The sequence below is a fragment of the Chrysemys picta genome, chromosome 5 (genome assembly GCF_011386835.1).
Source record: "Chrysemys picta bellii isolate R12L10 chromosome 5, ASM1138683v2, whole genome shotgun sequence".
Classification (NCBI taxonomy): domain Eukaryota; kingdom Metazoa; phylum Chordata; order Testudines; family Emydidae; genus Chrysemys; species Chrysemys picta.
In genome coordinates, this window is record NC_088795.1 from 114,123,673 (window position 1) to 114,137,586 (window position 13,914).

The 13,914-nt window shown below is 38.9% G+C and overlaps 1 protein-coding gene across 14 annotated transcripts in view; it reads right to left on the bottom strand.

Annotated features, from left to right (window-relative positions):
- The window catches only part of CPEB2 (cytoplasmic polyadenylation element binding protein 2), a 77,928-nt gene that overhangs the window by 28,281 nt on the left and 35,733 nt on the right, over positions 1–13,914 (bottom strand). For 9 of the 14 annotated variants that reach the window (XM_024106858.3, XM_005300232.5, XM_065597066.1 and 6 more), the window contains exons 5-6: positions 6,992–7,015; positions 2,230–2,400 (exon numbers count right to left, since the gene is read on the bottom strand). In XM_024106858.3, the coding sequence (XP_023962626.2) occupies positions 2,230–2,400; positions 6,992–7,015 (195 nt within the window). The remainder of the gene's footprint in view (positions 1–2,229; positions 2,401–6,991; positions 7,016–13,914) is intronic. The other 5 variants (XM_008170151.4, XM_024106860.3, XM_065597061.1 and 2 more) reach the window with 1 other exon arrangement.

Below are 13,914 nucleotides of genomic sequence, written 5' to 3' on the forward strand. Positions count from 1 at the left end.
CTGGCACTTTTATTAGACTCAGCAGAGGCTAAGTGCAGAATGGGCATGGAGACTCAACTGCCTTTTCATACTTAGAAATGGTCCCTCCATAACAGTGGATAGATATGTCTCCTCCCCCCCCCCCCCATCAATATGTTAGCAAGGAGCTAGGTGCTGCAGGCCATGCTACAACACACTGCACAACTTTGGTATGGCTTCCCGCCCCAGTAACTCCTTCCCATCTGCCATTGCCCCTAAAGGACTTACATAAGAAGGCAGTAAAAAAATAAGGGTGACAGTCTTCAATAGGCTTTCAAAACGGGATTGTTTGGCCTACAGTTTCTGAATCTCCTTGTCAGCATATCAACAGGCAGAAGAGGAAAAGGAACTTTCAGCGTGGCCTTATTTAGGATTGTACACAAAGCTTAATAAATGAATAAGCCCAACAGAAGTTTTGAATCTTGCTTTAGTTGAGAGAGAGAGAGAGAGAGAGAGAGAGAGTGTGTGTGTGTGTGTGTGTGAGATTGATTGATTGATTGATTGACTGACTCTGTTAAGGTTTCTGAATAATTTTGTACCAGTACTGGTGGATAGTCCAAAAGTATTGCAGGAGACAATGCAGAAGAAATCTCCCCCAGCAAATTATCATCTCAGACACCTTCAAACTCATTTTGTTTGTGATCCAATCTATGATTTAATTTTAACCTAGTCAATGGACATTTGTCTACATTACAAAACAAATGCACAATTTAGCTCTTATTGACTATCTGCTCAGAGATTCCCAGTACTAGAATAGTAGGAGTACCACAGATCAGGACTAAGGTTCATTAGTGAAGCTGTTCCAAATACAACAAAACACAATTTCATTTTATATTCAAGATATCACATGTTCTGTCAAATCACTTGCTATCTGCATTGGAAAAGTCACTTAGCTTTTCTGTGCCTCAGTTTCCCTACAGATACAAGCAGATAACTCCTATCTTTATAAACCCCTTTAAGATGCTTGGTTCAAAAGTATTATATAAAAGTGTAAAGTACAATTATTTATATTTTGCTTTATTCAAGTAGAACAGTGAGTGTGAAAAAATTTATATACTATTATACATTTAGCCATAGTTCTTAAACTTTGGACATGGCAGCCTTTTTTAATTGAAAGAATGGACTCCTGTAAACCAGAGTTCTTTCCTATTCACTATAAGAATAGGTTATTTAACTTTTAGCTGGAAAGCCACTAGAGCTGGGCAGAAGAGACCTACTTAATTTGTAATACATTATTCAAAGGAACAGCCTACCCTTTAACAAGAAACCCAACCCCTGGTTTGTAACTTGAAATATACAACCTACAGGACCAAAAGCATGAGGGGAAGCAATCATATCAACACCAAAACTTCTGGATGGCACCTACTCAAACTACACTTCATGATATCAGGAAAGATACATGTTGCTTTGTATGCCATGCAGGGGCAGCTCCAGGCACCAGGGCACCATGGGCGTGCCTGGGGCGGCAAGCCGCGGGGGGTTGCGTGCCGGTCGCTGTGAGGGTGGCAGTCAGGGAGCCTTCAGCAGCATGCCTACGGGACGCCTGCTGGTCCCGCGGCTTCGGCGACAATTTGGCAGTGGGTACGCCGAAGGCGTGGGGCCGGCGGACCTCCCGCAGACATGCCACCAAAGGCTGCCTGACTGCCGTGCTTGGGGTGGCAAAATACATAGAGCCGCCCCTGATGCCATGTAGGGAGGTGGGGCAGAGAGGAAGAATTGAAGTTAAAGAATTCAAAGTAAAAATCACAAGGGTGCCACCAATATCATGAGTTTGAGGTACAACAGTTCATTCTGATAGTAACTTGACAGGCCGCTTACGCGTAACATTCTATGCTGAACTAACATTCTGATTAATTCAGGTAAAGATACAACAATAAAAATACTGAACAGCTACGACAAGTTGACTCAAGAAAAAAGTTCTCTGTCTTCAACATGTACATAAGATTTACACATTAGCATTATTGCTTTTATTCTCTGAAAACAATATATATAATTTTCATAAAGAAATATCATTTAAAGGCCTGTCACATTCGGGACCCAAATCAGCATAAGAAGTGCAATTCCCACTGAAGTCAATTAGAATTGTGCCCACTTACACCAGGAACTATTTGGTCCTGTGTGTCACTTCAATTCATTCATCTAACTTTAAAGAGAATAAGCTGCCTTTCTTCCCGCCCCAGACCAAATTGTATTCAGTTTCAGCCAGCTCACCTTCATCAATATCTGGTGGAAGGCCACCAACAAATACTTTCCGAGAGAAACGTTCTATCCGTTCTCCATTCTGATGAGCTGAATAGCACGTAGGTGAATTCAAGACACCAACTTGATCATTATGGCCATCATCCAGCAAACCATCATCTATTGGGAAGAGGGAAGAACGACCTAAAACACAAGAAGAATAAATATTAAAAGAATAATTTTGTAGTTGGTTATGATCATCATGTAACCCGAGGAAAAAGGGGAAAACAATGTGGAAGGTAAAAAAAAAAAAAATTAGTATAAAGAAAAAAATATTAGAAAGAAAATTCAGAATTGCCAGATGCCATGCTTATAGATAGAACATTTAATATTACATTACATTTTTTAGTTTCTTTACTCCAAACCAATAGTAAATCATTAGTTTGTTTTTAAATAAAGTATCTTCTTTATTAAGTGACCATGTTAAGACTTAAAAAGAATACACAAGCTAAAATTCTCTTAGATGACAAATCCAAGGAATTATCCCAGACTGAGGTATGAGTAGAGGCAGTTTTGGAACAAATTAATAAGTTCAATAGTAATAAGTCACCAGAACCAGATGGTATTCACCCAAGAGTTCTGAAGGAACTCAGACATGAAACTGCAGAACTACTAACTGTGGTATGTAACCTATTGCTTAAATCAGCTTCTGTACCAGATGACAAGAGGATAGCTAACGTGACACTAATTTTTAAACGAGGCTCCAAAGGTAATCCTGGCAATTACAGGCCAGTAAGCATAACTTCAGTACCAGGCAAACTGGTTGAAACTATAGTGAAGAACAGAATTATCAGATGAATAGATTTGTTGGGGGACGAGTCAACATAGGTTTTGTAAAGAGAAATCATGCCTCAAATAATTAGAATTATTTGAAGGGGGTCAACAAACATGTGGATGGGGTTATCTAGTGGATATTGCATACTTGGACTTTCAGAAAGCTTTTGACAAAGTCCCTCACCAAAGGCTCTTAAGCAAAGTAAGCAGTCACAGGAGAAGAGAGAAGGTCCTCTCATGGATCAGTAACTTGTTAAAAGATAGGAAACAAAAGGCAGGAATAAATGGTCAGTTTTCAAAATGGAGAGAGGTAAAGAGTGGTGTTCCCCAAGGATCTGAACTGGGACCAGTGCTATTCAACATACTCATAAATGACCTAGAAAAAGGAGGTAAAAGGTGAGGTGGCAAAGTTTGCAGACAATACAAAATTATTTAAGATAGTTAAATCCAAAGCTGACTGCAAAGAGTTACAAAGGAATCTCACAAAACTGGGTGACTGGGCAACAAAATGACAGATGAAATTCATTACTTTGCTTTTATCAAGATTGTATACTGGAAAACATAATCCCAACTAGACATACAAAATTATGGGGTCTAAATTAGCTATTACCACAGAAGAAAGATATCTTGGACTGATCATTGATAGCTTTTTGAAAATATCTGCTCAATGTGCTGTGGCAGTCAAAAAAGCTAAAAGAACTTTAGGAACCATTAGAAAAGGGATAGATAAAATGACAGCAAATATTGTAATGTCACTATATAAATCCATGGTATGCCCACACCTTGAATACTACATGCAGTTCTGGTCACCCCATCTCAAAAAAAGATATATTAGAAATATAAAAAGGTACAGAGAAGGGCAACAAAAATGATTAAGGCTATGGAACAGCTTACATATGAGAAGATATTAAAAAACTGGGACTGTTCAACTTGGAAGAGAGACGACTAAGGGTGTGCGGGAAAAGATATGATAGAAGTCTATAAAATCATGAATGGTGTCGAGAAAATGAATAAGGAAATATTATTTACTCCTTCATATAACAGAAGAACCCTGGGTCGCCCAATTAAATTAATAGGCAGCAGGTTTAAACACACAAAAGGAAGTACTACTTCACACAACACACAGTCAACCTGTGAAACTCATTGCCAGAGGAAGTTGTGAAGGCCAAAACTATAACTGGGTTCAAAACAGAGTTAGATAAGTTCATGGAGTATAGGTCCAACAATGGCTATTAGCCAAGATGGTCAGGGAAGAACCCCTTGCTCTGGGTGTCCCTAAGCCTCTGACTGCCAGATGCTAGGACTGAACGACAGAGAATGGATCACTTGATAATTGCTCTGTTCTGTTCATTCCCTTTGAAGCATCTGGCATTGGCTGCTGTTGGCAGACAGGACAATGGGCTAGATGGACCATTGTTCTGACCCAGTATGGCCACTCTTATGTTCTCATGTATCATTGGCTCATCTTCAAGTTGTGGTGATAGGGTCTATCCAGTGAACGAATACACTGAGTATTACAATTGCTTAATCGTTTGATTAGGCTGAGGGAGAAGAAAAAAATGTATGCTCAGTAACAAATTTTTAAAATACAAATGTCATTTTTGAAAAAATAAATGATGCTGGTGAACTGGGCATAGGTTTCAATTCTAAGAAAGCAAAATGATTTTGTAATTAGCATGTATAAAACAACTCTTGATAAATTATCTAGGAAGTCATTAATCAGATCTATCCTACTTGTTATCAGTGCTCAAAGTATACTGTAGGATTTGGGAATAGCTGAAACCTCTGAAAGTCCCCGACAAAGCAATTTTGAAGGGTGAGAGAGAGGGTGAGAGAGAGGTTTCAGAGTTAACACCTGATGAGGACAAATGGAGGCAGGGATTTCAAGGTAATGCAGTTTTACCCTCCTTCCCATATAGAGCATGCTCAAACAGTATGGCTGCTACTTCAGACATAAGGCTAGAAATGCAGCCACATAATAAGAATGCTGCTACAAAGTGATCAGGAGGAATAAGGAGGAGGGAGCGGAAGAGGGAGGAAGCAAGGGATGATTCCTTCTATTCAGTTTCAGAGAACTCCTCTGCATACAACTCAACTTCTCAGACTATGCACTGGGGCCAGGATTTGTATCTTAGACAACCTGAAAACATGAAATATCTGCACAGAGATTTATACTGGATTCATATTCAGAAAGTGTTCTTTGCAGTGATAAAGGCCATAAATTTACTTTTTGTAAAATGAAAGCTTAACTTTGGGGTAAGTCCTAAGTTTCTCAGAAAAGGTTCCTATTTGCTAGTGGTGAGCGGATTTGTCAAGCCCTGCATAAAAGTATTGCCTGATCACTCTTTTTTCCCCCCCATCTCATTTTTATAATTATCATTTATTTAAATAGATTTTTTTGTAAGAAGGAAATGACAACTTTATGGGAAGCAAGTTCTTTCTTCACCTTAAAAGCCCCTTTGCAGAGGTTCAACAGGATCCCAGCTCAATGGATTTGGAGGGGCAATAGCTAGTTCTGCCAGATTCTCCCACTCCAAAGCCACAGGCTGGAGAAGAACACATTACCGCACAAGGAAGTCACAAGGTAGTAACTAAGCTGCTGCCCACACTGCAATTTGGAACCTTCAACCTTAAGAAATCTGCTATTAGCAAAGGCCCTTGCAGCATAATTAGGGCCCTACCAAATTCACAGCCATGAAAAATATGTCACGGACTGTGAAATCTGGTCTCCCCCCGTGAAATCTGGTCTCTTCTGTGCTTTTACCTTATACTATACACATTTCATGGGGGAAAACCAGCGTTTCTCAGACTGGGGGTCCTGACCCAAAAGGTGGTTGTGGGGGGGTTGCAAGGTTATTTTAGGAGATTGCAGTATTGCCATCCTTACTTCTGTGCTGCCTTCAGAGCCGGGCGGCCGGAGAGCAGTGGCTGTTGGCCGGGCGCCCAGCTCTGAAAGCAGCGCCCCGCGAGCAGCAGCACAGAAGTAAGGGTGGCAATACCATACCATGCCATCCTTAGCACAATACATAGAATCAAAACAAATAATGAAATGCAACAACTGTAAAAAGTACTGTACTGTTAGCAAAGGACACTCTAGTTCTCTATGTAACCAAAAAACAATTAATGGAACTGCGAGCTTCTCTACACAGCTTTACAATACTTGACTACAAACTGAATGCAACACTAGCAGCAAAAAGGTAATTCAATTCCAAATGCCACTAAATAATAATTGACCTGTGCTGAAACTTCCAGAAATTGTGAAATATGGTGGTGTTTTATAATATGGATACCTGAACAGTAGGGACTGGATCAATTCATTTCTCTAAAGGGGACTAAGGAGCAGCAATCAGATAATGGTCTGTACTGACCTAGGACAGATGTGAACCAGTGACGTAGACATGAAAATATCTGTATCTTGTTAATATCTGGATTTATCCAAAAATCTTGAGATTCACATATTACACTCAGTGTAGCTTATATAGAGACAATGGGCAGATTCTCATGTGGTTAAATTAGAGTAGCTCCTCTGAAGTCCAGGGAGCTATGCCAATTTACATCAGCTGACAACTTGTCTCGTGTGCTGTTTCTCAGAATTTTTTCCACAATTCTTTACTAAACCGGTGACAATTCTTTTAACTGAGCTGTGTATACCATCACTTAATAATTGTGGGGGGGAAATCAGAGTTATGTACACTTTTAATAACGATAGTACAGAAAGTATTTACTTTAAGCATTAGTGAAATTATGATTAGTGCTACAATGTGTTTTAATTGATTAAAAGATCTGTGATTCAAACTCACTAACACAAAAAATCAATGACCAAAACAGATCACTTTTTTGCAAACTGATTAAACATGCAGACAAAACAAATCTAAAAATCAATAATCTGGAGTAATTAATCACAATGATCAGTATCAGCCCAATCAGAATAACTGTACTGTAGCAAACATAAATGAATTACCTCGTCTTCGCCCATAACTCCTTGCTGCATGTAAACAAAGGACAAATTGTAAAATGTCAAAGAACTGTACCATGCCCACATATAAAAATAATTATACAAAGAACTATGTGGGTAACTGATGAATTGCACTAATCTGCATAAGAAGTTGCTACTGGTATACCTGTATGTGATCACATTAAACTAAAGCCATTTTTCAAATACTGTGCTTTTTTACTTTTTTTGTTGCCTATGCACCTGGATATAAAAGAGTATGCTTTACATATCATATCAAAATAATTTTGGATAATTTCTTCAACTTTAACATTTATTTATAATTTTGAAATTTTCTACTATGCCCTTATACTCTTCTTAATTATATTCTCTCTATATATTATTACATTTAATACAACCTCTGTAATTTAGCTTCTGTCTTTCTCAGCTCATTGCCTCAGACTCTATGACAGAATTTAAATAATGTACAAGATTTTGCTAATAAAGAGAAAATGTTGCTTTAAATCAGTGTAGTAAGAGTTAAATGAATCAGAGAAACATCCTGGTCCATGGAACAGTTTGTACAGTTCTTTGCAGTGACAATACAAATGCTATAAGCCATGACCTTCCTTTTCCATGAAAAGAGCTAGCAAAAAATTAAGCTCAAGGTTTTGTTTTAAACAAAAGACTCCTTGTGGTACTAAACAAAATCATAGCGTAAGTCACAAGAAACGACATTGTATTATAAACACTGAATAACACTTGCATAAAGCCAAGGCAACAAAGTCAAATACATTACCACTAAATCAAGATTTTCCTCATTTTTGAGTGTTACAGGACTCATGAAGAGATTGTGCTAATGGTTATAATTCAGAAGACTCTACACAACACACACTGATGCTATTTTTCAGCATTCTAGCCTTTTAGCAAAAAAAGCACACTATTAACATGTAAAGAGTGAACGATAAGTAATAAGTTACATATAATTTGTCTTTCAGTACTATGCTTTTATAAAAATATTTTCAGTTCCTTCTTCACAGATTTAGTACTTGAGAAGAGTTTCTTTAATGACAAGATGGGAAGATATTAAAATTTTCTAACTACAGTAATTATTTAAACAGAAAACATTCTTACGAGCCTAATGTTAACAAGTGGACCTCTGTGCCCACTCAGGGCTCCTTTGAGTTCAATGGGACTATGTGCACAGATCCACCCACAGAATGCAAGATCAGGGCCGTAGATATGCGGATGGTCTCAGAAACCAAATAACCTCCTCTGATTTATTCATCTCCCCACTTGGATATCACCTAACATCTGTATTACAGTCATGCCAATTTGCACAAACATTGTCTTTAATTTTATTTAGCATCACTCTCCTTTTCTTGTACAGGCCCTTTCCTATCAGGGATTTACCAGGGTATTTGTAGGACTCTGAAAAGCCTCCCATTACATTTTTTCCTCTAATTTAATCCTATTTCTCTTGAATCCTCAGACAGCAGTCACCGTTTTTTCCCTAGCTATATTGTACTGAACTCATTTTGAAGTTAATATTTGTAGTGTCACCTGGAAGGATTATGTATTCTCCCCTCCCTTTCACAAATACAGCTACAACAGTAAGGGAAAATCCAAATGCATCAAGCCCATACTGAGGAGTCAATTTTTAGCATGACTATAGTGGCACGCACACACACACGGGTAATATAAAAATAGTATCTTGGCCTAATATACACTAATAAGTCCCTTTAGGCACAAACACTAATATTATCTCTGCTCTGTTCATCCAATTTTGCTTCCCTCTGTCATCCAAAACAGCTGAGCAGTGTTCTCAAATTTTCATACTGTTCAGCCAATCTTTTCGCTTCTCATGAAAGACGTTTTGGTAGGAGACTTACAAAATTTTTGTGTTTATGTGTTTTTAAATAATAGTAGCATGTGAACTCTTGGAAACAAAAATAAAACTAGAAGTAGAAAAAAACCCCTATTATTTAAAAAAACAACGCTGCAGTTGCAAGAAAATGGTGCGTCTGCTAGGATATTTGATATACGTATATTAAAGTTACATTAATGTGCCAAAATATCCCCAAAAAAGTCTGTGAGTATTTTGCCCAGCCAGGAGAAAACAAAGAAAACAAATCATGGCACTAACATGACACATTTGCTGCCATCACATGGTTTACTCTCCTTGTGTGGATCTATAACTAGAGTCCTTGATTTCAAAAGGGCAAACTTTAAAAAAAAATTAAGGGAATTACTGGTAGTTAGGAATATGGATTGGACTGAAGAACTCAAGGTTCTGAATGTGGAGGAGTCTTGGAATTTCTTTAAGTCAAGATGCAGAAGCTATCTGAAGCCTGCATCCCAAGCAAGGGTAGAAATTTCACAGGGAAGGGTTGCAGACCAAACTGATGAGCAAGTATATCTAACAGATTAAGACAAACCAGAAAGCCTGCAAGGAATGGAAGATGGGATGGATCAGCAAGGAAAACTACCTCTTGGAGATCAGAAAGTATAGGGAAAAAGTGAGAACTGCCAAAAGCCAAGCAGAGCTGGACCTTGCAAAGGAAATTAAAAACAATAGTAAAAAGGGTCTATAACCACATATAAAAAAGAAAAAAGACTGAAAGAAGAAATGGGAGCACTAAGCACTGAGGATGAGGTGAATATTAAAAGATAATCTAGGCATGGTCCAACTCCTAAATGAATATTTTACCCTTATTAAAAACCTGAGGCAATGAAACGTTTAGGGGCAGTGACAGGATGGCTAATGGAAATGAGAATATGGAAGTAGAAATTACCACATCCAAGTTGGAAGTAAAACTCAAACAGTTTAATGGGACCAAATTGAGGGCCCAGATAATCTCCATCCAAGAATATTAAGGGAACTGGCACATGGAATTGCAAGCCCAATAGCAATTTTTAATGAATCCATAAACTCGGGGGTCGTTTCCTGTGACTGGAGATATGCTAATACAGTACCTATTTTTAAGAAAAGGGGGAAAAAACTGACCTTGGAAACAAGAAGTCTGTTAGTTTAACCTCAATAGCATGCAAGGTCTTGGAACAAAATTTTGCCAGAGAAAGCAGTTAAGAACATAGAGGTGAACAGTAATTGTGATAAAATACAACGTGGTTTTACAAAAAAGTAGATCATGCTAGACCAACCTGATCTCCTTTTTTAAGAAGTTTCACGGGGTAGCCGTTTTAGTCTTCATCAGCAAAAACAACAAGGAGTCCTTTGGCACCTTAGAGACTAACAAATTTATTTGGGCATAAGCTTTCGTGGGCTATAACCCACTTCATCAGATGCATGGAGTGGAAAATAAAGTAGGCAGGTATAAATACACAGCACATGAAAAGATGGGAGTTGCCTTACTGAGTGGGGGGTCAGTGCTAACGAGGCCAATTCATTAGGGTGGATGTGGCCCATTTCCAACAGTTGACAAGAAGGGGTGAATATCCCTTCGGGGGCGGGGGGGGGGGGTAGAGAAGGGAGGTTACCAGTAGAGTTCCTCAGGGACGGGTTTTGGGACCAATCTTATTTAACAATATCATTCATGACCTTGGCACAAAAATTGAGAGTGTGCTAATAAAATCTGCAGATGATACTAAGTTGGGAGGTATTGCCAACATAGAGGAGGACCGGAATATCATACAAGCAGATCTGAATGCCCTTGAAAACTGGAGTAATAGAAATGGGATGAAATTTAACAGTGCAAAGTGCAAGGTCATGCACTTTGAGATTAACAACTAGAATTTTTGTATAAGCAGGGGACTTATCAGTTGGAAGTGACAGAGGGTGAGAAAGACTTGGGTATACTGATTGATCACCAGATGAATATGAGCTGTCAATGTGATGTGGCCATGAGAAAGGCTAATGCAGTCCTAGGATGCACCAGGTGAGATATTTCCAGTGGAAACCGGGAAGCGTTATCATTATACAAGACACTGGTGAGACCTCATCTGGAATACTGTGTGCAATTATGGTCTCCCATGTTTAAGAAAGATGAATTCAGACTGGAACAGATGCATACAAGGCTACTAGGATGATCAGAGGAACGGAAAACCTACCTTATGAGAGGAAACTCAAAGAGTTTGGCTTGTTTAGCCTAGCAAACTGAAGGCTGAGGGCAGATAGGACTGCTCTCTATAAATACACCAGAAGGATAAATATCAAGGAGGGAGATGAGTTATTTAAGTTAAGTGCCAATGTGGATACAAGAACAAATGGATATAAACTGGCCATCAACAAGTTTAGGCTTGACATTAGATGAAGAACAGCCACTGAACCCAAAAACAAGTACTTTGCACAGTTCTATTTATAACACTTTATATTTGACCTTCTGTAGTTATTTGCTACACAAAGAATTTCTTCCTCTATGAGGTAAAGAGGAAAATTAAAGAAACTATCAGGGTATCACATTTTTAAAACATGTCATGTCTCCTTATCTGTATTACACTTTTAGATTGGACAAAATGTTCAAAAGCGATTGCACTTTTTACTGTTTCTGCTGTTTATTTACTTTTTACACTTGATTCAACTTTGAACAATAAAAGCAGACTAGTCAGTTTCACTTTCTGTTTCTCTTTGTAGGGGAATGTTTAAATATATATTTTTTAAAAGTCATGACAACTTTAAATATTAGGTTTAGTAAGTTTGTTACCAGACATGTAGAAATTAAGGTTGGTTACTTCTAACCCGAGTTCTTTGAGACAACTGTGCATATTACCGCTTATGGGTAATGTGCCAACCACTGCAGCTTAACAGAACTTCCTCCAAGCAGTGCCTGTTAGAACACACGTACAGCCATCCTACCTGCTCCCTCAGCATCTTCAAATGATCTGTGGACAAGTCTATATAAGGTGGCACTGTGCCCTCTACCGCCTCAGTTCCTTCTACCGCTGACCCTGAGAAACCAAGATAGGAGTCTGAGAAAGGGGCAGGAGGAAGGTCAGTGGGAAGTGTGAATATGCAGTCATCTCAATGAACTCCAGTTACAAGTAGGTAACCTTAACTTCTTTGAGTGGCCCTGCATATTATCATTTATGGGTGGTTTGACTAGTAGTGCTGAAAACACTCAGGAGGTAACAGAGTTCTAATTAAATAACAATCAAAACACCGCTTTACCAAATCTAGCATCTGCTCTTGAAACCACCAGATCCAAAGCATAATGTATGGACTGACTTCCAAACAGCGGCCTTACAGATTTCCCATTAGGAACACGTTTAAGATAAGCTAAAGATTCTACCACTGCCCTCAGGGAATAAGATCTCACAGTAGTAGGCACTGGGACTGCCGCTAACTTGTAATAGTCAAGAATACATTGTTTAATCAATCTGGAAACAGGCTGAGCAGATACATTGTAAGCCGTATAATTCTTAGCATAAGAAACAACTTATACGACCTCCTAAAATCTTTAGTTCTGTTTAAACAACATGCTCAAACTCTTCTAGCCTCGAAAGTATGTAAAGCAGATTCCCTTTATTAGCATGTGGCTTTGGAAAAAACACTGGTAAATTAGTTGTCTGACTGATGTGAAACTCGGATACTGTTTTTGGTAAAAACCTGGGATCAGGTCTAAGAATGACCTTGTCTTTATGAAAAATAGCAAATGGCAGATATGCCTGCATTTTTTTCCACCCTTCTGTCTTATGTTATAGCAACAATAAACATAGTTTTAATAGTTAAAATAAGGAACACACTTCCAAAGGCGCTTCATAAGCCTTGCTAAAACCAATTAAGATCCCATGTTGGAAACAGATCTCTCAAGGGGAGGTGCAAGTTAGATAACCTCTTTGTAAACCTTTTAGCTGTATTTTGCACAAGTAATGATCTGCCATCAAAGCATGATAAAATGAGAAAGCTATTAAATGAACTCTTAAAGAAGAATTAGAAACCCTCAGACTTTAAATACAACAAAACACTCCAATATACGGGGAATAGAAGCTGTAACTGGTGAGTCATATTTGCCATGCATCCAAGGAGCAAATCTAACTCATTTCAAGTAATAATCTTTCCTCTTACATTGTTTTCTAGAATTAAGCAATCCATTTTGAACCAACAAGGAACAAGAGTATTTTAGATTAGTCAAAGTCTGACAGTACAGGCTGTCAGAAGGAGAAACTGGATGATGAGTCCTGTCCTGCTGCTGTGACAACAGGCCTAGAAATAGGAGAGTGGGGGGAGAGATACAGACTCCCTCTGACTGGGGTGGGGGGAGAGATACAGACTCCCTCTGACTACTGGAACATGTCCACTGCTGTCTCAGTCAAGCTGGAGCAATCAGGATCACTCTTGCCCTGTCTTGTCTTATTTTCCCTTTATCTTCTGAATTAATGGAAAGGCAGGGCAAGCATACAAAAGGCTCTCCCCCAATGGAAAGCATCCAAGATCAAGTGACTGTCCTTTCCCACTCTTGATCAGAAAAGAGATTTTTTTGTTGAATCTTGTCACAAAGAGCTCTAACATGGGGCTGACTCTAGCTGGAGAAAATCTCTTACACCACCTGATCCTTTAGTGATCTCTCATGCATCTGAGAACTGCCTCTGCTGAGCTTATCTGTGAACACACTGCTCTCCCCTGCTAGATGCAGAGCCACTGGATAGACCCTGTGAAGAATGCACCAGTACCACAGATTGACTGCCTCAGCACCTATTAGAGAAGAAGGGGTGCCTCTTTATTTGTTGACATGCACAGTCATTGTATTGTCTGTCGCTAACTGAACAGTCTTCCCATTTACGAGGAAGAAAAGATATGACAGCCAGAAGAATAGCACGTAATTCTAAAATGTTTATGTACAAAATTCTTTTCCTGAGACACCAAGTGTCTATGAACTATAAAAGAGTCCAGATGAGCTCCCCACCCATTGTTAGATGCAACAGATGTTATGTGCTGGACAGCAAGGGGGATTGAGCAGGACCCCCTTGAAAAGTTTATGTCACAGTTTGTCCACCAC